Source organism: Salvelinus fontinalis, chromosome 13 (genome assembly GCF_029448725.1).
Source record: "Salvelinus fontinalis isolate EN_2023a chromosome 13, ASM2944872v1, whole genome shotgun sequence".
In the NCBI taxonomy this organism is placed as follows: Eukaryota; Metazoa; Chordata; class Actinopteri; order Salmoniformes; family Salmonidae; genus Salvelinus; species Salvelinus fontinalis.
Genome location: NC_074677.1, coordinates 13576553 through 13603383, shown reverse-complemented (window position 1 = coordinate 13603383; position 26831 = coordinate 13576553). Strand labels below are relative to the sequence as shown.

Sequence of the window (26831 nt, the reverse complement as noted above, 5' to 3'; positions counted from 1 at the left end):
AAATCTATTGTAAGCCCCGTTCAGCAGGTATAACCAGATAAATTGTCTCCGGTAGCTTACCTTTGTCTTGGTAAAACACAGATAACAATAACCTAGCAAATTACTAAAACCTAATATCACACATGCCAATTTAGCGTTTGAATGCGCTGCGCAGATTGGGGGAAAAGTAACAGGCCGCCTACCTCGTTGATCAACGCGCGAAGCTTGGCACAATGAGGCCTGTTGACATACTGCCAAATTCTCTAAAATGTCTAAGGTGGCTTATGGTGGAGAAATTAACATTAAATTATCTGGCAACAGCTCTGGTGGACATTCCTGCAGTCAGCATTCCAATTGCACACTCCCTTGACATCTGTGGCATTGTGTTGTGACAAAACTCAACATTTTAGTGGCCTTTTATTGTCCCCAGAACAACATGCACTTGTGTAATAATCATGCTGTTTAATCAGCTACTTATATACTACTCCTGTCAGGTGGATGGATTATCTTGGCAAAGGAGAAATTCTCACTAACATGGATGTAAACAAATTTGAGAGAAATATGCTTTTTGTGCATATGGACATTTTATTTCAGCTCATGAAACATGTGTATAAAAAAATCAACAGTGAAGGTAAAATGCCATAAGGACATTATTCTGGAGGTCTGACAGTCAAGTTTCAGCCCTTCTCTGCAGGAAGAAAAAAATCCATGGCTCCACCGCATCAGTTCTGCTCCACTGATCTCCACATCATCCAACAAGGGTGCCCAATGACTAGTGTCAGATCAATAATGTATAGAGATTAATGTAGTGCTGCAGTGACTGTTGCCTGTGAACCCAGCCTCCATGTTATCCCAGCGGTGCTAGCCAGAGACACAGGGAGCAGACTGAAGCGTTCGATGGCGGACACAGTCACCAGATTGCCGGAAACGGAGGATCTCTACCACCCATGGAGGACAGCTGGCTCTGGGGTTCAGGCCTCCATTGGCGGCCAGAGGATGTGAGGCTAACAGGGCGTCTGAACAGGGCCGGATACCCCTCAGTAATAGAGGGGGGTCACAGGGAAGAGAAGGGCTTACTGGCAGTGCCCTTCCGGCTGGGGACGCTCAGATGACAGACTTGACCAGCGCCACCATGTGGTCCACCCCACACGCTACATCCACCACATGACCTGGCACAGTCACCTGAAAACAGTACACCATCAAAATATTACCATAAGATGCAGTTATGTAGCATTAAAACACACACGGACTAGTTTTGCATCCTTTAAAAAGTATGCTAAAAAAGGTCTGATTCACTCCAAAATCAAAGTGGCCTAATATCCAGGTGAGTCCACCTCCCATACCATCTGTTGGGTAGGTCCAGCTAGATGCCTCAATCCCAAATGAATGATAAAGATGGGCACCATCTGAGTTCATCATATTAGACAGTGCCCATCTTTTCCATTTGAATGAGATTCAGGCATATAGCTGGGTCTATGGAACATCACTTAATGTCTGAAAACATTGGACAAACGTTGTTGTAGCCTTAGCGGAGTTGCCAATAACCGGATGCATCCAGTTTTCAGGGATACATGTCAATCAAACTAGCCTCCTTTTCCACTGAAAACCACGGAACTCCGCTCAGGCGTTTTCTTTTACGCCTGCTACGTTGATTCGCCTGTTAATGTTGTAGTGGACTATCACTAAGTCATTTGAATAAATTAAAAATGTCAATGATCAGCAAAAAAATTCTTGTCTCACCCGCCATGGGAAGTACTGGTCCTCTTTCTTTCCAATACCAAGACAACCTCTCACATTCTTCCCCCAAACAAAGAGCTCCCCACGATCTGGAACAGAAAGCAATAGGTAGACATTCTACATATTTAATATTATTTCATCCAATGGCTTGAAATGGGAATGGGTTAACAAAATGCTAACCATATGTAAATATGAACGCTTCCATGTACTTGTATCATCCACTGAATGGTATAGCACCACATTACTAGTTATTGGGGAAGTCCTACTTCCCGTATGCCAACATATTCATCTTAAACTGTAACATTGTGAGTTTGTGACTCTAAAGATGTATTGTTGTTTTTTTGTCCAACATAACTCATTCCACGTACTGAAAATCGTGACTTAACCCACCTGTGACGGCAGCGAAATGGTTCAGCCCACAGTGGATGCGGCTCACGGTCACAGCAGGGTTAAACTCTGAGCGGCCGAACAGTGTAGGAGGGACCAGCTCAGGGGTTTGGGATTCAGAGAGATTAGGGCCCTTTCCAAGAATGCCATAGCCCCATACAAACACCTCCCCTCTCTCTGTAAAGACAAACATGCCTTTACTGACACACTACATATTATTTATTGAAAAGATATGATAAACAAGTCTATTGAATGGGAAGCTATGCTATACAGTCCAGCAATGTTCGTTTTGATCTTCTATTATTTCACTGCCAAGTTCCATTTTGGCAGCCACCCCCCTCAATATTCACAGATCTGAAAGGACTCAATCATTTTTAGCAATATGGTGACGCCTAACCTTCCTATAGTGTAATTGGAGCTTCCACCATATTGCTTTCACATTCTCAGATTGGTAAATATCCCAGTTAGCAACGAGCACTCGGCAGGCAGGCGGCCGTCCAAGGTAATCCTGGTGGCACGCCCACTTTTAGATGCAAATCAACCCGCCAGAGATGGAAGAGGTAGGAACAATGGAAGTGGCCGAAATGGAACAGGGCCCCGGTACTCACCGTTCAGAATGGCCACCTGTGTGCCTCCACAGGCCACCTGGGTCACTTTGCCCACCCCTTCAAAAGGAAGGAGTCGAGGGGAGTTAATCTGAGGAGAGGGAGAACAAAGTCAGTAGCTGGACAAAAGGTCACGCATTGAAATAGAATAAGAACACATAGTGGTACCTATAGTTTAGCCTGGTGGAACCAGCCTGAGCGATACATCCGCCATTCAGTCTAGCATTCCTGCTCATTGAAACTATTTGAGCAGTATTATTCAAAACTATCTTCAGCAATTGGATCCCCTTCAACCAATCAGAGGATGGCTTAATTCAAAGCACAGCCATTTTCTCTTATTTGCAAACACCCATCTATTGGAGAAAGTCCAGACTGATACATGAAGTGAAATAGAACAGTCAATGCAGCTGGTTCCACCAGGCTAACATATACTGTAGTGTAGCCTTGTGAAAAGCAAGAGTCACAAAGTTTGGCAAACTTGATTTGAGATTGTGATGGGCACTACGTTGGCTCCTCACCTGGGTGGCCTCAGTGACCGAGGAGAGTTGGAGGTACTCAGAGTTGCCCCAGCCATAGAGCTGGCCGTCCTGGGACACGGCCATGCTGCAGTCTCCGTAGGTGGTTACCTGCTGCACCCTCACACCAGCCAGGTCCCCTCCTACAGCCACCGGCATGGCACACATGTTGTGGTGGCCCAGACCTGCAAAAAAATGTATTGCTTAGTCTTTAGAAAACAGTTAAGTGTGTGGGAGACTATGCATGTGTGTAACTATGCATATGTCTTAATGAAACAATTATGCTCTTTCTTTATGCACTAAGAGACTTGGGCCCATGTCCACAAATCTTCTCAGAAAAGGTCCTAGGAATCCTGTTTTAAACTTCCAGCTCAGAGTAGGTTTTAGGATGATGTTAAGACACTGCTCGGACTGAGTTTCTCAGTTGGTAATTACAACAGTTTGAGGTATGTCGTGGAAAATATGCCACCACTGGTACCGCAAAAGAAAGATGGTGATGACGCTCATTGACATTGTTGTAAATGATGGGGAATAACCAATCCCGAGGAGGCATCGCCAGCTGTGAACTCTATTCCATGCTTCAGACAAAAAAGGTGAATGTGACTGTACAAATGTTGCAATGCTAAAACGTTTGATGTAATTTTCACCTGACACAATCACTTTGCCTACTCTTAATTCTTTCCTAATATGTTGGCATACATAACCTTTTTAACCAATTCCAATGGTTGTTAAAAAAATATTGTTTATCAACACACTCATCACTCCCATTTAATAACTCTATCGCTTTGGCACAGCAGGCATCAAGTCACTTGCCAATGTTTCATAAAACGGGTAAAAGGTCTATAATTTTCCTCGAACACAATCCAAGTTAACATGAAGCCCTTGATGCCTTCAATCGTCCAATCCACAGCCAAACCCAATTTAGGATATATTTTTTAACAATATGATATTGCACTCTGAAGGGATAACTTGAAATAACACACGTGTTAATTAAATAATCAAAAAAGTAATTATTTGTTAGCCTAGTGCAGGGGTACTCAAGCACTATTTGAGAAGGTCAGGTCACACAAATTTCCTAGGTGGCAAAGGTCCAGATTGATATGGTCATTTATTGGCGTAGTAACAAACCCCAAAATGTTAAATAAATTGGTAGTTGGGACCCGCGGTCCATATTGACCTGGGTACGGATCCAGTATTTTGGCATATCATGTACAACAGGCCTCGTGAAATAATTGTCAAAAGTGCAAGAGATACTGTTTTATGTAGGTAGATTATTTTTGAATTGATTACATCAACATACTCCAAACTCCAAAGCAATTGCATATGGCTCAGAAAGCACTGACTTGCTGACCTTTCCTATTATCAAGACACCTGCCGGTAACTCTTAACTGGTTAAGACAGCTCATGAAGTGTCCTAAATATCTGCTGAGTAAGTTGGACTCTTATGACTACAGAGGCTTCATGCATTGATTTTATTTTTAGGAGTAAAATGGCTCTATTCTCGGCGCTTACAACCAATTTTCTACTCAGGTACTTTGTGGATAAAAATGTGTAAAGCTCACACAGCAGGAGTGAAACACTATATTTGCAGAAGGTCATTAATTGGTTAAGTAAATTTGGGTAATTCTGCATTCAAATAAACTGATATTGGAGAGAAATGTACAGAAAAAGGTGGAGACAGTGATAAACCATAGAGACTCAGTTTATCTTTATAGGGACCCCTTGGCATTTTCCCAGTGTGTGTGTGCGTGTGGGGGGGGCTTCTAACCTGTCTGTCCGTCTGCACCCCAGCCACAGGCATATACCTTGCCCGTCTCAGTCAGGAACAGACTGTGGTCCTGCCCACACACCGCCTACAGGACAAACATGGCATCCACAGGGTTCAGTCACACATAACATCTGCACACAACATATTTTCACTCTGGGGTGCAGTTTCTCCTATGTTCAGATGTAGGATCAGCTTTCCCTCCCCCCACCCTATTATTTGTTTATTTAGCCTTTATTTACCAAGATGAGTCATGTAGAACACATTTTCCTTTACAATAATGACCAAGGTGGAGCAGTAATGGCTGAACTGTCTTTATGTCCCCGTTACACAGAACACACCTGAGTCACTGGGCTGTCAAAGCCTTCCATCTTGTGAATGATGTGACTGGCACTGCAACGGAGAGAGACTATATATATATATATTACATAGACAGATAGATAGATAGATAGATAGATAGATAGATAGATAGATAGATACATACATACATACATACATACATACATACATACATACAGTGCCTATAGACAGTCAACAGCCCTTTGAACTTTATTCACATTTTGCTGGCTTAAAATGTAACATAAAAAGGGATTACGTGAGATAGTTTTCCTCCAGATCTACACAACCTACTCCACATTTTCAAAAGTGAAAGAAAGTTATAGAACATTTTCCAAATGAAGAAGAAAAAAAACAGAAATATCATAATTGGATAAGTCTCAACCCCAGAGTTAATACTTGGTGGAAGAACCTTTGGCAGCCATTACAGCTGTGAATCATTTTCATTAAGATTTTCTACCAACTTCGCACAACTCTTAGGGCAACATACACAGTTGAAGTCGGAAGTTTACATACCTTAGCCAAATACATTTAAACTCAGTTTTTCAAAATTCCTGATATTTAATCGTAGTAAAAATTCCCTGTCTTAGTTCAGTTAGGATCACCACTTTAATTTAAGAATGTAAAATGTCAGTATAATAGTAGAGAGAATGATTTATTTCATCTTTTATTTCTTTCATCACATTCCCAGTGGGTCAGAAGTTTACATACACTCAATTAGTATTTGGTAGCAATTAGTATTTGGTACCATTTGCGACCAAGCTTTAACTTCCCGAAACATTGCATTCACTCCATATTACTAGCCTGTATGACAAAATGAAAAGAAAGAAGCCCGTGTTTAAAAAAAATCCGCTCAAAGTTATCCTTTCTGTTTGTAAGAAAGCTGTTAAGTAATACTGCAAGACAAATAAATGTAATTTTAGGGCCGAAATGTTAAACTACAGGGTTGGGTGAATTCTAAAACAACACAGAGTGAAACCCTCTGTATTTTCAAATATTTTGGAGGCAGCATGTTATGGGTATGTTTGTCATCAGCAGGGACTGGGGGGAGAGAGAGAGAAGTCATCAATCAATTACTCAAGGAGCCCTGTCTGTCCAGAAAAGGTCCCCTCTGCCCACTCCCTGTCGGCCTCTCCTCTGCTCACTCTTAGTAGTCCTCTAAAGACCGGGGGCCATATGTATCAGAGTAGGCATGATGATCTAGAATCAGCTCCCCCCAGTTCCTATAATCTTAATCATTGTGATCAAAAGGTAAACTGATCCTAAATCAGCACTCTAACTCTGATACATACGACCCCTGAACACACATTTATAATAGGATTGTTGTTCAAGCTGAGCACTTAAGAGAGTCATTGGGCAGAAAAGCACAGTCAAATTCCTGGAGAGTGAATACATTTCCAGCCTGCATTGATTTGACACTATGAGTCATCACTAGTATGACTCAACATACACCCAGTCTTGTTGCATGACAACGGCAGAGGCAGACTTTTCTTTGCATTTTGAGCATGGTTTCAGCCTGATCAACTGCGTCAGTAATAAGGTAATATGTTGAGTAAACAATTCATAGCGGTGTGTGTGTGGTGTCATACCTGTAGACTTCATCTTCAACCATCTTCCTCCCACACTGGCCATAGGCATTGTTTCCCAGACTGAACACTTTGATGTGGGAAAGAGAGAATGAGGGAAAGGAGAGAGACACACACACAAAAAACATGTAGGAGGATGATCCAGGGGTATGATTAGATTGACAACATTGTTAACAATGTGGAAAATGGAGCTGTGTCTGTAAAACGAACAGTAGCACTTTATTTTGAAGTACAAAAATTACCAGGTATTTTCTTATTAAGTACATTGTAAAAATTTTAATAAAATGTAATTAACACAGTATTAAACTATAAATGACATGTTTGTTTATTTGGGATTAAATAAAACAAGAATAACCGGTCACCAGGTAGTTACCAATTGTTATATTCTTTTAGGTAAGTACCTCAAAGTACAGATTGTTACCACATCACTTCCTAGTAAATTCCAGGGAAATACCAGCGGAAAGAGTACCGTATAATAAAGTGCCGCCAAATGAACAATCGTTACACAACTATGACACACTCTTCGACAATCATCAGCTCAAATGTATTTCTGCAAAGTGCATAAGCAAAGGTCAGGATTCAAATTACACATCTCCTAAAAATAGTAAGAAGGATCAACATCAATATTTTCAACATGTAAGGGACCACATATTGATATCTTAACCCTACGGAGTTGGCCCACTCAGTTATGGGAGTGCCCTGGCTTGCATTCATGTGTAGTATTTGTATTTATTATGGATCCCCATTGGCAGCTACTCTTCCTGGGGTCCTGCAGAATTAAGGCAGTTATACAATTTTAAAAACACTACAATACATTCACTACAGAATTCACAACACACTAAGTGTATGTATGCCCTCAGGATCATATTTCTCAAACACATATCTACAACACAAAATCCATGTGTAAGTGTGTGTATAGTGTGTATGTTATCATGTGTATGTATGCATGTGTCTGTGCCTATGTTTGTGTTGCTTCACAGTCCCCGCTGTTCCATAAGGTGTATTTTTACCTGCTTTTTAAATCTGAGTCTACTGCTTGCATCAGTTACCTGATGTGGAATACAGTTCCATGTAGTAGGTTAAGGGCTTGTTCATGGGCACAACGGTAGGGAAATGTCTTTAGGATGTGAACCCATCAGCCCAATAATTCCCAGATCAATTCCCCCCCTATTTTCCCTATTTTGTGTGTGACATTTCCTCAAAGAAGCACACACAGTGAGCAAAATAGCCCTAAACAGACAGGAAGGCATATTATCCAAGGTAAAAATTATCATCTCAGAATCTTGAGCTAGCTATTTTACTTGATTTCCATTGCATTTCCTTACAAGTATGTGAATGTCTGTCACAAGAGCTTATCCAAGACAGGTTTCACACTTTCATGCTCTTTACTTAGACTGTTAAATAAAAGTCGCCTTCTCAGGGATATCATAAAAGGTGTAACACAAATCACATTGCTCACAGTACTGGGAGTTATATGGGAATTTTCGTAACAGCTCAGTGTCGTTTTACGTGAGGAGAACAAATCGTCACCCTCTGTGATGCCTCTTACCTCCCTCTGAGTCGGTGAGCACCAGGGAATGGGCACGACCACATGCCACCTGCACCACCCTGGTCTGCTGGGGCCTGGCCAGGGGGAGAGGCACCGGAGAGGGCTCCAGCACATAGTCATAGCTCTTATCTAGAGAGGGAACACTAGGTGATTATAAACATCACTGGGATGGTCTGACACTACCCTGGTCGCAGATCTGTTTGTGCTCTTGCAAACTCCATTGCTATCTTTGTCAAGCCTTGGCAAGAGAGCAGAAACAGACTGGCACCCAGACTAGTCTGACACATGCTCGATCACAGGCATCAGCTCAGGGCAGGCGCTGCACAAATTCATCTGAATATTGGACGGCTAAAGCAGTTGATGGGAATATACAATCCATTTCATATACACTAAAGATTGGTGAAAGTGTGCAGCAGTTGTTGAAAACGCACACCCACCATCGAGCAAATTATGCACATCCTCCAATCTTTCTCGGTTGACAAGCTGGTGCACTTTTACGGCTGAATAGGTTAAAGCTGCAATCCTTAATGCGAAAAACAACAAACTGCAGCCCCAGCCACATGGTTTGTTATTAAGCGGAGGGATGGACATTGTTAACAAGCAATTGAGTTAAACAATCTTTTTGGGAAAGGCAGTTGTACTCAACTCATTAGACATCTATAAGTTATATTCTTCATCAATCAATTGGTCATTAATTGAAAGTGCAAGATCCCAGATTGTGTGTAAAAAAAAGAAAGGAGGAGTGCTCGTCATGGAGGAGCGATAGAATGAATGAGTGTCTTACGGCGGTCTTGTTGGGTGCGTTGGAATCCCAGCTGTGAGTCTCTGTTGAGACCCATGCCCCACACCTTGGTGAGGTCCTTGGTGGAAGAGGAGAGGAGGGTAAAGCCGTACCCACAGGCTGCAGAGGAGATCTGAGGAGAGAGACCAGCTCAGGAGTCAGTCACTCACTGTCAAGTACAGCACTTGTGTATTCAACAGATCGCATATAATTTTAAAAACGGCATGCATGGCAAGTATGCGTTCCTAAAAAACATGAGCTGGCGCACACCCAGAATAATAGTTTGTGTGGAGGTGCTAACTAACGGCGAATAAACTATAAAAATAAAGAGTCACACACTCCATGTATAATCTCCCAGCAATTGAATGGGTATTTACCAACGATTTGGCATCACTGTACCTTCCTCAGGGTCTGCGTACCTGCCACGGATACAGTTGCATTTCACAGTGAGCAAAGACATATGAGGCCAAAACTAAGTGCAGTCAAGTAGTAGTGGTTAGGCAGTGGTCAGGTCACCAACCCTGGTCCTTGAGACCTGGGAGTGCAAGGCTTTTGCTCCAGCCCAGTACTTACTCACTTAATTTAGCTAATCAACTGCTCATCAAATCAAATGTTATTTTGTCACATGCGCCAAATACAACCTTACCGTGAAATGCTTACTTACAAGCCCTTAACCAACAATACAATTCAAGAAATAGAGTAAAGAAAATATTGACTAAATAAACTAAAGTAAAAAAAAAATAATAATAAAGTTACATAATAAAATAATAACGAGGCTATGTACAGGGAGGGGGTAGTGGTACCGAGTCAATGTGCGGGGGTACAAGTTAGTCGAGGTCATTTGCACAAGTAATGTAGGTAGGGGTAAAGTGACTATGCATAGATAATAAACAGCAAGTAACTAGCAGTGGGGGGTCAATGTAAATAGTCTGGGTGGTCATTTGATTAATTGTTCAGCAGTCAAAAAGACCTTGATTAGCGGAATCGGTTTTGTTTTAGTGGATACCAAACAAGAGAGTAACGCTATGAAACAGAAGTAGCCAACTACCTTGTCTGAACTTGTCGAATAAGAACCCATATTTTCGTTTTCAGTTGCATAACGTCATGCCCCAGCCCTACCAAACAAACACGGCCTGGCTGTGTAAACCAACGGGCATTGAACAAAAGCAGTTGTCATAAATTGTATAGAAACATGTCTATTGTGTCAGTTAAGTGTTTCTGTGGTTAAACAGACATTACCTGCTGCTCTGTCTCCAGACGGTAAGGAGTGAGCTGGTATTTCCTAGGCTTTTTCCTGCCACTGTCTGGAACCACAAAGCTGGGGATGCCCAGGGCTCCAGTGTAGCTAAACCCCCATACAAACACCTTGTGGTTGGGCTTTCTCTGCTTCCCAACATACTGAAACACTGGACCCTCATCCTTTAGCTCCCGAGACCTGCGGTCACTGGTGCGGGTCGCATATCCCCGAGCTCCAAGTGCTAACCTGTGTTGGGTACACAATCGAAGGTACGCCAATGACATCTCCACCCCTGAGAAATCATGAAACAGAAAACATAATGAGCTAGATATTAGGTTGTCATTGGCAGTTTGACAGAAAGGACTGAAAGAGGTTTGGTTAGAGTCAGTCAGAGTTGTGTAACGTCCTTTAGCTAGTCACGCATCAACACATAAAAAGTGTCACTTTAGCTAGCTATCGATTAGCTCTCAAATCCCTACACACAGAGAAGGGTTTTTCAGCAGTGTTGCCAACTATTTTTCAAGGAAAGTACAGTAGCTGGTTGCTTCAATTGTCACTAGAAGTCTCTCGATGACTTAATGACTTAATAGTGACATAACGTTAATTTGGACATGCACATTAAGAGATAATATTTTTGTTTTCGCATATGCCACAGATAGAACAATGAGACTGATATTTCACTGGACGTATAAATGTGAAGCATTTATGATTGTGAAAGGAAGCCCAGTGGCCGGCAGTGGAAGGAGATGGATTTTGGCCAACATTCTGCAAATTTTGTCATCAATGGAACATTTGATCTCAATAGAGTTCTGGTACCAAAACTGCAATCTGTTACGAACTATATGGACAAAGTGTTGTAGACTTCACCCTTTGCCAAAGTTTTAAAAAACTGAGCTATTGAGTTATTGCACATACACACCTCAGAGTAGGCGTTCCCCAAAGGAAATATGCAAATACACGTTAGAACGCACCAATAGGATCTTGCTAGCTGGTGCTTGGTTCTGCCCACTTTGCTTGTTCTGCCGACTATGACTAATTTGTTCCCATTGGAAACGACAAGATGTGGTATATTTTAGATACAAAAATCTTTGCTTATGCTCTCCCCCAGTCTCTCAATCAATGAGAATTTCTCCAAAGCAAAACTTAAAATAATGTTTGAAGGAGACGTTTGAAGGAGAACAAAAAGGAACAGATTAAATAATTAAACAGCACAGAAAAACGCAGTAAAGTAGATAATATTTTCTAAAAAAAGTACGTTTTTACCGATTTAATACATTCACGTCAGGCGCTGCAGCAGCAGGGAAAGGATCAATAGGCTAGAGCAGAGAGAGACGGCGGGGGAGAGTGCGCAAGTGATGGGTGCACACATGCAGCAGCCTGCCGGCGGAGCGGGAGCAGTCTGCCGAGCAGAACAGCTGTGCTCAGCCGTACAGGAACACAAAAACAGGGAAGTCGCTAAGCAACATTTTATTCAGCGGTTACATTTTCCCACATTTGGCTCCATGTGAAATACAATTCCAATGGTGTGTTTTAACGTTTAGAAAAAGGCAATCGCTTTCAAACCGGGTTTCTAAACATGTGCTGATATGCCTCTTTCATATCAGCAAAAAATCATATTTCAAATGAAAATATACACTTACTGTAGCAGTTTTGCTCAGATCCACCAGCAGTGTGTGCCTCCAGTTGATGAACTAGCTAACGTTACACTTCTTCCACCGTTATGCGTACAGGTGTTCCGCAAGCGATGTGTGTTACTGTTGAGAGCAAGTGTCAGGGCTCATAACAAAATATCCCCGTTCAGAAGATACTATCTTCAATAGGCGCTAAAGCAGTTAGTGTCTATGAATGGGGGTAGCTACTTATGGGAATGGTCTTACCTGTTATGGTTATTTGTAATATTCACGAAACGAGCTTCAATGTGTCACCCACATACTGATTTCATCTTCGTAATATTCATAGCTACATTATTTTGGGTGGCATAGGTTGTGGTTTTATTCAAAGCAATTTATTCTGACAGGCGTGTTAACGCAGAGGCAACCATGAGCCATCCCTAACTGCACTTTCAACTCCTAACTGCACTTTCAACTTTGACCCGGTTCAAAAAGGAAGCAACTGGGCCAAATCCCTAACAACGCAGGTAACAGTACGCCACCTGCAGGGCTGGAGTGTAAATTCCGAATCCCAGTTTAATACCTGAGCAACTTTAAATGTTGTATGAATCATCAAGGCTGTCTCACGCCCATTCGCAATATATGAATACGTTTTTGGGGGAATCCTCCATTTCGTATGATTTAAATGTATTTGGTAGTTGCTAAATGCTATGGTTGTGCTTACTGTAGCTAAAGTTGCTAATTAGCTAAGGATCTAAAGTTGTTCCCAACTTTTTTTTTTTTAATTTAACCTTCATTTAACTAGGCAAATCAGTTAAGAACAAATTATTATTTACAATGACGGCCTACCCCGGCCAAACCCTCCCTAACCCGGACGATGCTGGGCCAATTGTGTGCCGTCCTATTGGACTCGCTATCACAATACAGCCCAGTATCAAACCCGGGTCTGTAGTGATGCCTCTAGCACTGGCCTTAGACCGCTGCGCCACTCACAACATGCAACCTTTAGGTTGCTAGTCGTTTGCGTCATAGGTTCGAGTTAGCGTAAGGGTTCGACATGCAACAATTTCAAAGATTTTACTGAGTTACAATTCATATAAGGAAATCAGTCAATTGAAATAAATTCATTAGGACCTAATCTATGGATTTCACATGACTGGGCAGTGGCACAGCCATGTGTGGGCATAGGCCCAACCTCTTGGGAGCCAGGCCCAGCCAATCAGGAGTTTTTCTCCACAAAAGGGCTTTTTTACAGACAGAAATACCCTTCAGTTTTATCAGCTGTCCGGGTGGCTGGTCTCAGACGATCCCGCAGGTAAAAAAGCAGGAAGTGGAGATACCACCCTGCATACCACTGCTGGCTCGCTTCTGAAGCTAAGCAGGGTTGGTCCTGGTCAGTCTCTGGATGGGAGACCAGATGCTTGAAGTGGTGTTGGAGGGCCAGTAGGAGGCACTCTTTCATCTGGTATAAAAAGTATCCCAATGCCCCAGAGCAGTGATTGGGGACACTGCCCTGTGTAGGGTGCTGTCTTTTAGCTGGGACGTTACACGGGTGTCCTGACTCTCTGAGGTCATTAAAGATCCCATGGCACTTATTGTAAGAGTAGGGGTGTTAACCCCGGTGTCCTGGCTAAACTCCCAATCTGGCCCTCAAACCATCACGGTCACCTAATAATCCCCAGTTTACAATTGGCTCTTTCATCCCCCTCTCCCCTGTAACTATTCCCCGGGTCGTTGCTGTAAATGAGAACGTGTTCTCAGTCAACTTACCTGGTAAAATAAAAAATCTAGGGCTGGCATGGTTACGTAGTCTGCGATTGTGAGGCCGGTTGGACGTACTGACAAATTCTCATAAACATTGAAGGCGGCTTATGGTGGAGAAATTAACATTACATGCTCTGGTGGATATTCCTGCAGTCAGCATGCCAATTGCATGCTCCTTTAAAAGTTGAGATATCTGGGCCTCCCGAGTGGTGTAGCGGTCTATGGCAATGCTTGAGGCATCACTACAGACCCGGGTTTGATCCCTGGCTGTGTCACAACTGGCCGTTGGCCCCGTGTCGTTCGGGTCAGGGCGGGTGTTAAGAAGCGTGGTTAGGCGGGGTCATGTTTTGGAGGACGCATGACTCGACCTGAGCCAGTGGGGGAGTTGCAGCAATGAGACAAGATCGTAATTGGATATCCCACCCCAAAATGTAGACATCTGTGGCATTGTGTTGTGACAAAACTGCACACTTTAGATTGTCCCCAGTACAAAGGTGCACATGTTTAATCAGCTTCTTGATATGCCAAACCTGTCAGGTGGATGGGCTATCTTGGCAAAGGACAAATACTCACGAACATGGAAGTAAACAAATTTGTGCACAAAATATGAGATATGCTTTTTGTGCGTATGGAACATTTGTGATCTTTTATTTCAGCTCATGAAACATGGTACCAACACTTTACAGGTTGCGTTTATATTTTTGTTCAGTATGGTTGCAAGATGTTATAGTTGTGGTTCGCTAAAGTTAGCCCCAGCGTGATTCGAACACCCATCCTCCCGGACTCACCTTCCTACTTTAGTTTCCGTCTTAACTAACATTCTGTCTTAAGTAACCATACCATTTGTAACATCATGAATTTGAGGTACCCAAAAAAATGTGTACTATGCTACCTCTAGTCGGAGCGACCAGGCTGGAATCATACATACATAAGGACAAGGAGCATTAGCAGAGAAGATAAAAATGCAGAGACTGCAGAACATTTTCTGAATATATTATTTATTTTGTAGGTTACAAATGGCTAAATTCAACAAATAAATAACTAATCTTATATTCCAAAAACCGCATACTGAGTCAAACACATTTAACAACCACAGACTTGATCAAAAAACATTAAAAACATTGCATACGTAAAAGTAACAATAAGAAAAATGACCCTAGAAAAACAAATACACCTTTGCTTTTGTACATACATTCACTTTTCACTATTGTTTTACTTTCTCCATAAGCAGTTAGCTGGTGCTAAGTGGTAACATTCAGAACAAAATGTAAAATGCCCTCTATGGCACACATGGTTGGCTTTATCGGCTGTTTAGCTTGTAATGCGCACATTAACCCATCTCTGATTGCATTGCTGACAGGAGTCCAGATCCACACAGTTTAAAGCTTAGCTCGATTTGCGGACACTGACTTTCTTGCGGGTGTTCTCTGTACAGCGCTCCATGATGAGTTCAGGACTGGGCCGAGGGGGGATAATGGGAGCCCCTTTCAGCTCACCCCCTGGACTAGAGCCCGCTGTCTTTGGGATGTTGTCTGAAAAACAACACAATAAACTGGGCCTAAATTAATGAAAGTCAATCTATAGAGGTTAGGGAATTATGAAGGTCTTTTATTAGCAATGGTCATCTAAATTATTAAAATGTTAAAAATACAATACTGATAAATCTAAAAATTGGACATTGGATGAAGAGACTCCAAACTTTTAGAATTGTTTTAATCCATCAGATATTGACTGAATTATAGCACACAAGACATTGTACTGGGAGAGACAAATAATTAATGAAGTTCAGGCATGTGGGAATTCAGGTATTCAATTAATTGTAACATTTCACTTTTTCTTATAATGCACTTATGTACACATTTTCTTAGTATGAGGTAGTTTTAAATATTCTGAGATTAAATTTAAAAAAGTTGTGCGTCATTTGAATATACTGTTTGGCCACATGAATAAATTAACATAAAGCGGTGGAACAGGGCTGCAACCACCCACGTTCCTCTGTCTAGGCTACCTTTAATTATAAAACTGCGCTCAACTGCACTCTTAGACCAGGGATACTAAACTCAGCAAATAAAGAAATGTCCTCTCACTGTCAACTGCGTTTATTTTCAGCAAACTTAACATGTGTAAATATTTGTATGAACAAAACAAGATTAAACAACAGACATAAACTGAACAAGTTCCACAGACATGTGTCACTGAACAAAATCAAAAGTAACAGTCAGTATCTGGAATGACCACCAGCTGCATTAAGTACTGCAGTGCATCTCCTCATGAACTGCACCAGATTTGCCAGTTCTTGCTGTGAGATGTTACCAAGGCACCTGCAAGTTTCCGGACATTTCCGGGAGGAAATGATCTCCACCCTCAGATCCAACAGTTCCCAGACGTGCTCAATGGGATTGAGATCTGAGCTCTTCGCTGGCCTTGGCAGAACACTGACATTCCTGTCTTGCTGGAAATCACGCACAGAACGAGCAGTATGTCATGCTGGACGGTCATGTCAGGATGAGCCTGCAGGAAGGGTACCACATGAGGGAGGATGTCTTCCCTGTAACGCACAGTGTTGAGATTGCCTGCAATGACAACAAACACCGCCCCAGAGCCTGATGGACCCTCCACCTCCAAATCGATCCCACTCCAGAGTACAGGCCTCGGTGTCACGCTCATTCCTTTGACGATAAACGCGAATCCGACCATCCCCCCTGGTGAGACAAAACCGCGACTCATCAGTGAAGAGCACTTTTTGCCTATCCTGTCTGGTTCAGCGACGGTGGGTTTGTGCCCATAGGCAACGCTGTTTCCGGTGATGTCTGGTGAGGACCTGCCTTACAACAGGCCTACAAGCCCTCAGTCCAGCCTCTCTCAGCCTATTGCGGACAGTCTGAGCACTGCTGGAGGGATTGTGCGTTCCTGGTGTAACTCGGGCAGTTGTTGTTGCCATCCTGTACCTGTCCCGCAGGTGTGATACTTGGATGTACCGATCCTGTGCAGGTGTTGTTACACGTGGTCTGCCACTGTGAGGATGATCAGCTGTCCGTCCTATCTCCCTGTAGTGCTGTCTTAGGCGTCTCACAGTACAGACATTGCAATTTATTGCCCTGGCCACACCTGCAGTCCTCATGCCTCCTTGCAGCATGCCTAAGGCACGTTCACGCAGATGAGCAGGGACCCTGGGCATCTTTCTTTTGGTGTTTTTTAGAGTCAGTAGAAAGGCCTCTTTAGTGTCCTAAGTTTTCATAACTGTGACTTTAATTGCCTACCGTCTGTAAGCTGTTAGTGTCTTAACGACCGTTCCACAGGTGCATGTTCATTAATTGTTTATGGTTCATTGAACAAGCATGGAAAACAGTATTTAAACCCTTCACAATGAAGATCTGTGAAGTTATTTGGATTTTTACGAATTATCTTTGAAAGACAGGGTCCTGAAAAAGGGACGTTTAATTTTTTGCTGTGTTTATTTGAGAAGGTCCCATCACACCAATTTCCTAGGTTGCAAAGATCTGAATGGATATTGTAATTTATCGGCGTAGTAGTAATAGACTACCACTTCGCAACCCCAAACTGTTCACAATGTGTGTTCATAAGATACCCGAGTGACTCAACAAAATCAATGGGGGCCCTTGGACATCTGGCCAATATAGATATATAGAATATTTAGATATCTGGTTAGCTCAATTTACCTATCTAGCTAACATGGGCTAGTAGTTGATCAACTGGACATTTCTGACAGGTAATAAATAGCTCTACGTTGGTCAGCGAATGACATAAGAGGAAAACTGCCCATGCACTACCAAATTTTGAAATTTCACCTTGTGCATTCTACTATTACAACTCTCAACAGCAGTAAGTTGAAAGCCTGACTGAGTTCCCCAAAACAGTTTTTTTATTTCTAGAAAATTATTCAGGACCCGCGGTCTGTATTGACCCCTTAATGGGTCCGGATGTGGACCGTGGTCTACCTGTAGAGTATGGCTAGCCTAGACTGCCTCATTAATGAATCATTACTGTTGTCACATTCGCTTGCATAATTCAACAATTGTTTAAAGAGAAGGATACACCCAATTTAAACTCAACAAACTTGCTCTAGGTTATACTGTACTTATCTATACATCCTTTACAGTATTTGGGGGGTCAGAGATAATATCACTATAATCTGAGTGTTCAATTTTACGGAAGTGGTTTTCATTTCAGCACATCTAATTTGTTAACATTTCAACTGTAATAAATTAACTTTTTTCAACTGCACATAAAATGAACACTCACCAAAATAAAGTTATCTTTCGTCAATTTTTTGTAATGTAAGTGTCGAGACGGTACGTTAAGTACCCGACTAAGAGTTTGAGTTCTTACAGGGATACACAGCGTGGCGTTCACATGGGGTCCACTGGAGTACGGATGTAAATATCTGCCGTTGGCGTCCATTCAAATTATCCCAACGTTAATTCTCTTAAACTAAATACCATGACTGTTTTCTCATTAGCTGGGAATGTTGTTTGAAATATTGTAATAAATACCATTTAAAATAACACAAGCATATTGCTATTACATTGTTATAACTAACTTCTTTCTAAGCTGGGTTTCTCACACACCCAGAGACAGATGGCTGACACAGAACATTCAGAAACACTGATAAGAAAAGGGTGCAGACACACACACATACTCAAGGACAGAGGGCTGACTACGCACACACAAAATCTCCTGTTTTAGCTGAACATTTTGATAACAAAGAACTTTTGTTGCAAGACTCAGAAGGATGACGCCCAGCTCATCAGGACCAATCTGAGAAGACAACAACCTGTCCAGAACCAACCAAAGGACCAGAACTTCCAGACTCAACCTACTTTCTGTGTTGTATAAAATGTCTATGCATTCTGTTATCTGGGCTTTTTCTGGAGGTTCTCTATGAGCCGAAGGAACGAGACCGTATACGCTTGTACCAGATATCTTTACTCATAATTAAACTGTCGCTTGTCATACAATTTATCACCTTGTCTGAATCGATCCTTGACCGGCTCGCCCTTCTCCATATCCAATTATCAACAATATCCAATACAACATTATTTGACTGATATTGTTAACCCACTGCATACCCCTTAGAAATAATAATTATTGTGAGCAGGGTATGCTGTTAGCATGCTAACACTCATTAAGATAGACTGATAGCATAGCTAACGATGGCTAGCATTCACTGGCTGATGTTTAAGTAACTTTTGAGTGTAATGGAGTTGACTGGTTACTATGACATGAATATATATATATATATATTCATCATGTCATTTGGATGGGAGCTATAATCCGGTTATAACATCGCCCCCAAAAATCACCTGTGTCGTTATTTCTTTAATTCAGGTAAAGTTAAAATGTTTTCAATGAGGATAGAAAACCGTGGATGAGTAGTGTCCCTTTAGATGCATTTCAGCCATAACCGGAGTGTGTGACAGGTCATTACAAACATTTCTGCGGTCATAATGTTAGTGGGAAAAAAAGCAAATGGCACGCAAGAGTTGGAAATAGTCGCAAGAGTAAAATGAAAGCAATCAAACCAGTGATATTTAAGTGAGTAGAATTTGCACCCCTCAAAACACAGGAAAAGCTAAATCCTCAGGTGGTCGGGGGATACGCATAAGGGTATACAGAACAATAAGAACACCTGCTCTTTCCATGACATAGACTGACCAGGTAATTTCATTTGAAAGCTATGATCCCTTATTGATGTCACTTGTTAAATCCACTTCAATCAGTGTAGATGAAGGGAAGGAGACAGGGTAAAGGAGGATTTTTAAGCCTTGAGATAATTGAGACATGGATTGTGTATGTGTGCCATTCAGAGGGTGAATGGGCAAGAATAAAGATTTTAGTGCCTTTGAACAGGGTATGGTAGTAGGTGCCAGGTTATTGTGTCAAGAACTGCAACACTGCTGGGTTTTTCACACTCAACAGTTTCCCGTGTGTATCAAGAATGGTCCAACACCCAAAGGACATCCAGCCAGCTTGACATAACTGTGGGAAGCATTGGAGTCAACATGGCCAGCATTCCTGTGGAACGCTTTCGGCACCCTGTAGAGTCCATGCCCCGACGGATTGAGGCTGTTTTGAAGGCAAAAGGGCGGGGGAGGGGTGTAACTCAGTATTAGGAAGGTGTTCCTAATGTTTGGTATACTCAGTGTACATCTCTGGGAGCAAGCCATTGCCAATACTGTTTGGAGCAGGGTCTCCAGCGGGGTAGTATCTATCTTTCAAACATTTAGGATTATTAGATTGAGCTCAATCCAATTTAAGCCCAACCTGGTTAGACGTACTGCTAAATTCTCTAAAACAACGTTTGAGGCAGTTTATGGTAGAGAAATGAACATTAAATTATCTGGCAACAGGTCTAGTGGACATTCCTACAGTCAGCATGCCAATCGCACGCTCCCTCAGAACTTGAGACATCTGTGGCATTGTGTTGTGTGACAACTGCACATGTTAGAGTGGCCTTTTGTCTCCAGCACAAAGTGCACCTGTGTACTGATCATGCTCTTCAATCTGCTACTTGATATGCCACACCCGTCAGGTGAATGGATTATCTTGGCAAAGGAGATGTGCGCTCACTAACAGGGATGTAAACACATTTATGCACACAATTTGAGAGAAATAAGCTTTTTGTGCATATGCAACATTTCTGGGATGTTTTATTTTAGCTCATGAAATACTGGACCAACACTTAACATGTTGCGTTTATATTCTTGTTTAGTGTTTCATGCTGAAACCCTCATATTAAGCACCACTGCTATTTTATTTAGGATAATGTTTTACAACTTTGTCATTCTATTTTTAAATCTTATTCAATTATTTAATATATTTTGCATGTGATAAAGGCACACAGAGGGACAGAGATTATTAGACACCTGTGATAATCTGAAGTACCCAAAAGGGCCACTAGATGTCTTGTTATAGATTACATAAAATTATAGATTACATAAAATCCTTGAACTGATACCAAAATTCTAGTAGTTTACTGGTAAACTTGGAAAGTTTTCAGTAATATACCCTCCCTTTGCAACCCTAGGTATACCTCTGTTATTCCAGTCCTGCAGCGGGGACTGTGTGGAGGCCTTGGACGTCTTCCTGGGCTGATTGGGCCGGCCGCTCTTCTGCTGCAGGAAGCGGCGACTGTTCCTGCGGTACGTGTCCTGGCTGATGCGCTGCCGCCCTTTACTGTGAATACTTTGTGCATTGCGGATTGTTGAACTGAAAGCCAAAAGGAAATGTGTAAAGAGGAAATGAGAAGTTAAGAGAAAATGGTAAAAAGAGAAGTATCAGTAGAGGAAAGACTAGATACTCGTCTTTGAGTTTTTATGCTCTCATAACTTTCTTTATCCATAGAGGAAGTCATTTCCGGAAGTTTGTAGTCCTACCGTCTGGGTGGGGGTGTCTGTCTTCTCATCACATGCTCTTCCGACACCATCTCTTTCTTCTCTCCAGTTCTGTAGAGAAACATTGAGGGGAAGTGTCCCGTCTCCTCTCCTTTCCTATCCAAGACAATATGCACCCAACAAGCACTTAGAAACACTGTGTGTTTGTGGCTACATGATACAACAGTAGAAAATATGTAAGTTACTACTGATCCAAACAGCTGCCTGACTGTGGACTGACTTTCATAGAGATGAATAGATAGAGGGAAGAGTAGAAGAGTACAGAGTCAGCCTACATACCTGACCACCCACCATCCATCCAGGAGCTTGTGAATGACCTCAATAGTTTCCCCCGTCTCAAGAGTCAGCTCATCATCTTGTGCTGCCTTGTAGGCTTTGGTGGTTATGTAGAGTTCTCCTGTGGGGACAAACACACATTGGAATTATGAGCTCGAAGTCAATGCTTGTCTACCACCTAGAGGAAAGACTTCCCTAACTTCTTAAAGTTTGTTTCGGATAAGGTTGATATTATACTATGTACACTCCCAACACAAACTTAACAAATCTCCTGAGACTTCCCTGAAAAAAGTGTCACGAATCAACAGATATTAGATAAAAATGTAAATGACTAAAATGTAGATAGTAAGGCTGGTAATTGCCAGGGACCTCATGATAAGCTATTACCACGATACTTAGGTGCAGATACAATATGTATTCAGATTCTCACAATTCTATATGTATTGTGATTCAATAATGTGATTTCATTGCGATTCGAAGTTCCAAACATATTCTCACCATATGTCTGCTGCAGAGGGACAAGAGAGAGCCATGATAAAATAAGTTTTGCTCAATCATGGAAATAAAAGTGCTGAAAACATATTGGCCCCCTATTTGAAAAGAAAATGGAGAACAGGCTATGAAAGAAAAACGAGTTTTGGTGCAGGTACAGCCAACTAGCGCAAAAATAATATTGTGATATTGTCAAAACTATACGATGTATCGTCAAAAATAATATCCCGATATGTAACTATCGATCCCCCCCATCACTAGTAGATAGTGACACCATTATCCTCCCTGGCTCTTATTTTAGCTGGAGCCCTGGCAAGTGGGGAGACTTGCCTGCGTAGTTGGGATCGGCTTCTTCCGACTCCTCTGGTCCATCCAGGGGCTCTAGGTAAGAGGCGGGCACCCAGCCCCGCTTGGTATCACACTGGCAGAACCACCAACCTGCCATGGTAGAGGGGTCAAAGGTCAAGTGAACACTAAGGTCATGTTCAGTAGGGCATGCAATGTTAAATGTTTTTGGGGGTAGGTCCAGGTACTCTCTCCCTGTTTCAGTCTGTTGTTTTCTGTTTTGTGCCTACTGAACATCACCCAGGAGCAGCAATAGGTTGATCACCTTAGGGATCACCATGTATGTTGCATTTAGTGCACATTGTCACATGCACACTTTTGTGCCTATCATTTCATGCAAAATGTTCATGCTTGGTGCTGTCATCTAGTGTACACTGAATACAACACCCTGATATTACAACTCAATTTTCAGATGGCTTTGCTCTCTGACTGGGACCATTCTTTGGGTCAGTGATCTTATGTTTTATCGACACTCACCATTTGGGCTTTTCTCCACAATCTCCACCAAGTCTCCAATATGCAGGGTGATCTCATACTTGGAGGTGTGGCTGTAGTCAGCAATCACCCTGTAGCTTTCCAATATGATGGGGCCAGAGATCTCTGAACAGAAGACAAAAATTACACTCTTAAATCTTTACGGTAGATCTCTTTATAGCAGGACTATAGCACACTAGAGCCCGTATTCCCTCAAGTTTGGCTAGAAACGTGTGTCTATTAGTCGGTTAATAAAAACGGTAAAGACAAGAGTGGGCTATACTCGGCTAGGGTCAGTTTGTTATATCTGGAGTACTTCTCCCGTCTTATCCGGTGTCCTCTCTCTAATTCTCTCTCTCTCTCTCTCTCTCTCTCTCTCTCTCTCTCTCTCTCTCTCTCTCTCTCTCTCTCTCTCTCTCTCTCTCTCTCTCTCTCTCTCTCTCTCTCTCTCTCTCTCTCTCTCTCTCTCTCTCTCTCTCTCTCTCTCTCTCTCTCTCTCTCTCTCTCTCTCTCTCTCTCTCTCTCTCTCTCTCTCTCTCTCTCTCTCTCTCTCTCTCTCTCTCTCTCTCTCTCTCTCTCTCTCTCTCTCTCTCTCTCTCTCTCTCTCTCTCTCTCTCTCTCTCTCTCTCTCTCTCTCTCTCTCTCTCTCTCTCTCTCTCTCTCTCTCTCTCTCTCTCTCTCTCTCTCTCTCTCGGAGGACCTGAGCCCTAGGACCATGCCTCAGGACTACCTGGCATGATGACTCCTTGCTGTCCCCAGTCCACCTGGCCGTGCTGCTGCTCCAGTTTCAACTGTTCTGCCTGCGGCTATGGAACCCTGACCTGTTCACCGGACGTGCTACCTGTCCCAGACCTGCTGTTTTCAACTCTCTAGAGACAGCAGGAGCGGTAGAGATACTCTTAATGATCGGCTATGAAAAGCCAACTGACATTTTCTCCTGAGGTGCTGACTTGCTGCACCTTCAACAACCACTGTGATTATTATTATTTGACCATGCTGGTCATTTATGAGCATTTGAACATCTTGGCCATGTTCTGTTATAATCTCCACCCGGCACAGCCAGAAGAGGACTGGCCACCCCTCATAGCCTGGTTCCTCACTAGGTTTCTTCCTAGGTTTTGGCCTTTCTAGGGAGTTTTTCCTAGCCACCGTGCTTCTACACCTGCATTGCTTGCTGTTTGGGGTTTTAGGCTGGGTTTCTGTACAGCACTTTGAGATATCATCTGATGTAAGAAGGGCTATATAAATACATTTGATTTGAAGAGACAGGCTCTTACCAGAAGTGTTGTCTCTCGTCTTGTCATTGGACACCACAAAGGTCTCATTTCTTTTTAATCTACATGGGAAACATTGAGAACTCACTTATCAATCCAGAAGTAAAAATTAATACAGGCTGAGTTTCATTCCAGGAAGCTGTCCAATTCCATTCATGGATCTGATACAACAGAGTAGGCGTAAGCAATAACTCCACTGAGTTTCCGCCATATTGCTTTTCACCCATCCAGTCCCATCAGATCTGGGAAGGGGGTGAACAAGAGAAGAGGGAAGGGAAGGGAACATCTTCCTGGAATGAAACAGGCTGCGTTCCGATTCCTTACCCTTCTCCAGGGGTGTGTTCAGTATGACAGAACGGTGTACAATGTTTAATTCAATGGAAAGCTGGTGGGAGGAGCTATAGGAGGACCGGCTCATTGTAAATGTGTTTGATACTATTGCATTTATTCCATTCCAGCTATTACAATTAGCCCATCCTCATATAGCTCCGTCCACCAGCCTCCTCTGGTTCACTCCCCCACATGCATTTAAAAGCAATGGATTGGTGCATACATGGCTGGAGGGAGTTGCCACCATATTCCTCATACCAGTCAATTATTTTTAAATCCATAATGGCGAGTGTACGAGTACATATTTCTCGTGTAGCTCAGTTGGTAGAGCATGGCGCTTGCAGTGCCAGGTTTGTGGGTTTGATTCCCATGGGGGACCAGTACAAAAAAAAAATTAAAATGTATGCACTACTGTAATTCGCTCTGAATAAGAGTGTCGACTAAAATGTAAATGTATGGAGAAGGGTAGAGAATCAGAATGTAGCTACAGTGTTTACAGATCAGTAGTGTTGTAGTTGTACTGACGGGTGTTGAGCGGGTGGGTTCTCGTCCTCCGGTCGGACCTTGAAGAGGCTGCGTACCAGCTGGCTGCGGGAGATCTTGGGGGGCAGGTTGATAAGAGAACCGCAATATTCAGTCAGAGTGCTCTGCCTGGTCTCTGTGCTCTTTTGGTTGTCCAACCACTTTGGCGCTGAGGAAAGGAGGGACCAAAGGGAATGAGGGACCAAAAAAAAGGGAGAAAACAGAGAACCTCAATTCCTTCAAATGGAATATTCAAAATTGAATACTACAATGGTGGATATAGATGTTACATGTTTATCTGTGAAAAACATTATTTAGCACGAAAACAAAACTAACATAAGGACTTTCCCTCAACAGGGCTCAAGTTTAACGTTGTGTTAATGCAACATGGGGAAGCAGAAGTTCCAAACAAATCTCATGCGGTTTGTCTGCAATTTATCAGGTTTGTCTGCAACTTCTGCTTTCCCATGTTGCATCAACACAACCTTAATAACCACTTGAGCCCTGTTGAGGGAAAGTCCTTGTGTTAGTTAGTTTTGACCACAAGTGGTCACAGGCTTTGGATTAAAAACATGCTGCCTTTAGGGAGAAATGAAAATATTTGATAAAAATCCAAAGTGTAAAATATGTAATATGCCTGTGTTAAACATACAGAATCACTATCCATCAGTTTTTAAGTGTAAAGTAGAGGTCTTCATGGTCCAAAAAGTTGGACCTGTTCCAAAATGGACCTGGGGCTTTCCCACCAAGATCCTACATGCATAAATAAAAAATGTAAATACAGATCCATTTCCAAACGGACGCGAGGATAACGAGACCCGTTCCGTATAGACCTGGTCAGATCTAGACCCAGTGATCCGAATGTGGGAAGCAGCAGAAAATTAATGTAAGCTCTTTTATTAACTGGAGCTGATAAAGCACGAGAGGATGGAGAGAGGTGCCACTCTAGCAGGCGGGGGAGGGGCCGTACTATGAGCGAGTGACATTTGGAGCAGGGAGGTAAAGACCAAAACCAACCAAGCCGACTCGCGCTATCAGATCCGACCCAGAACCATGATTTAATTTAGAATTATGGTTTACTGATTAGCATTGTTTAAAAAACGAGAAGTACATTTGTCACATCTGGATTGCAGAGGCAGGTGTTTCCTTATACAAAGCATTGACTGAGAAAAAACACAAACACGCTACATATTTTTTGTCTGTTCACCCAAGTGCATTCATCACTTACCTGTATACTTTTTAATGTTTTCAAATGAAGCAAAAAGTCAAAGGAGTGATTCCTCATAAAACCCAGATAAAAAAGGACCATGATTTTGGGGATCTTCACAAAATGTAACCCATAGAATAGTCCTTTTGGAGGAAGGATTGTTGACATATATTTGACATTAGATTCTAAAAGCATAACTGAGAAATAATTAATAACATTTAATCAGTCGGCATATTTATGACATTTTGGCCTTACCCAGGCCTACTTTAAGACTCCATAATGCTACAAAACAAAAATGGGTGTCATATGAAGCTTAACCACGCTTGCGCTGTAACATGAGTAGTATTTTGATTACAGTAAGTTTTTGTATTTTTAAATAAATGTATGAATATTGAAAATATACATTTTTTGATTTGGCTAATTTGTCAATATATTGTTGAACATAACATACGGGCATTTCAAAGTTCCAGAGTGGGATCTCTGCTAGTTTTAAAGTTATGGCCCATGTTTTTCCAGAGAAATTGGCATAGTATAATTTTCAACAATATATTGAAAAATCTTCCCCCCAAAATTGTTAATATTTGTCAAAATGTATAAATTTTTAATTGAAATTTAAATACTACTTATATTACAGAGCAAGCAGTA

General features: G+C 42.2%; 2 protein-coding genes across 8 annotated transcripts in view; both read right to left on the bottom strand.

The window, feature by feature from the left end:
- Positions 1 to 541: 541 nt before the first annotated feature.
- On the bottom strand, positions 542 to 12561 carry rcc1l (RCC1 like). 4 transcript variants are annotated; one of them, XM_055941799.1, is made up of 13 exons: positions 12355 to 12561; positions 12118 to 12231; positions 10480 to 10769; positions 9244 to 9373; positions 8460 to 8588; positions 6914 to 6980; positions 5330 to 5381; positions 4992 to 5076; positions 3227 to 3408; positions 2712 to 2799; positions 2107 to 2280; positions 1720 to 1805; positions 542 to 1161 (listed from the first exon to the last, which is right to left on the bottom strand). In XM_055941799.1, exons 3-13 carry the CDS (start codon positions 10759 to 10761, stop codon positions 1084 to 1086), a joined length of 1353 nt encoding a protein of 450 aa, XP_055797774.1. In that variant the 5' UTR covers positions 10762 to 10769; positions 12118 to 12231; positions 12355 to 12561; the 3' UTR covers positions 542 to 1083. The 4 variants fall into 4 exon arrangements, with proteins under 4 accessions (XP_055797774.1, XP_055797775.1, XP_055797776.1 ...); XM_055941800.1 differs by having other exon boundaries at positions 12118 to 12561; XM_055941801.1 differs by lacking the exon at positions 12118 to 12231.
- Positions 12562 to 14830: 2269 nt separating this feature from the next.
- Positions 14831 to 26831, bottom strand: part of ncf1 (neutrophil cytosolic factor 1) — a 21587-nt gene continuing 9586 nt past the window's right edge. For all 4 annotated transcript variants that reach the window (XM_055941793.1, XM_055941794.1, XM_055941795.1 and 1 more), the window contains 8 exons: positions 24983 to 25148; positions 24131 to 24189; positions 22857 to 22979; positions 22365 to 22472; positions 21546 to 21663; positions 21249 to 21362; positions 20906 to 21081; positions 14831 to 15383 (listed from right to left, as the gene is read on the bottom strand). In XM_055941793.1, the coding sequence (XP_055797768.1) occupies positions 15238 to 15383; positions 20906 to 21081; positions 21249 to 21362; positions 21546 to 21663; positions 22365 to 22472; positions 22857 to 22979; positions 24131 to 24189; positions 24983 to 25148 (1010 nt within the window). In that variant the 3' untranslated portion in view covers positions 14831 to 15237. The remainder of the gene's footprint in view (positions 15384 to 20905; positions 21082 to 21248; positions 21363 to 21545; positions 21664 to 22364; positions 22473 to 22856; positions 22980 to 24130; positions 24190 to 24982; positions 25149 to 26831) is intronic.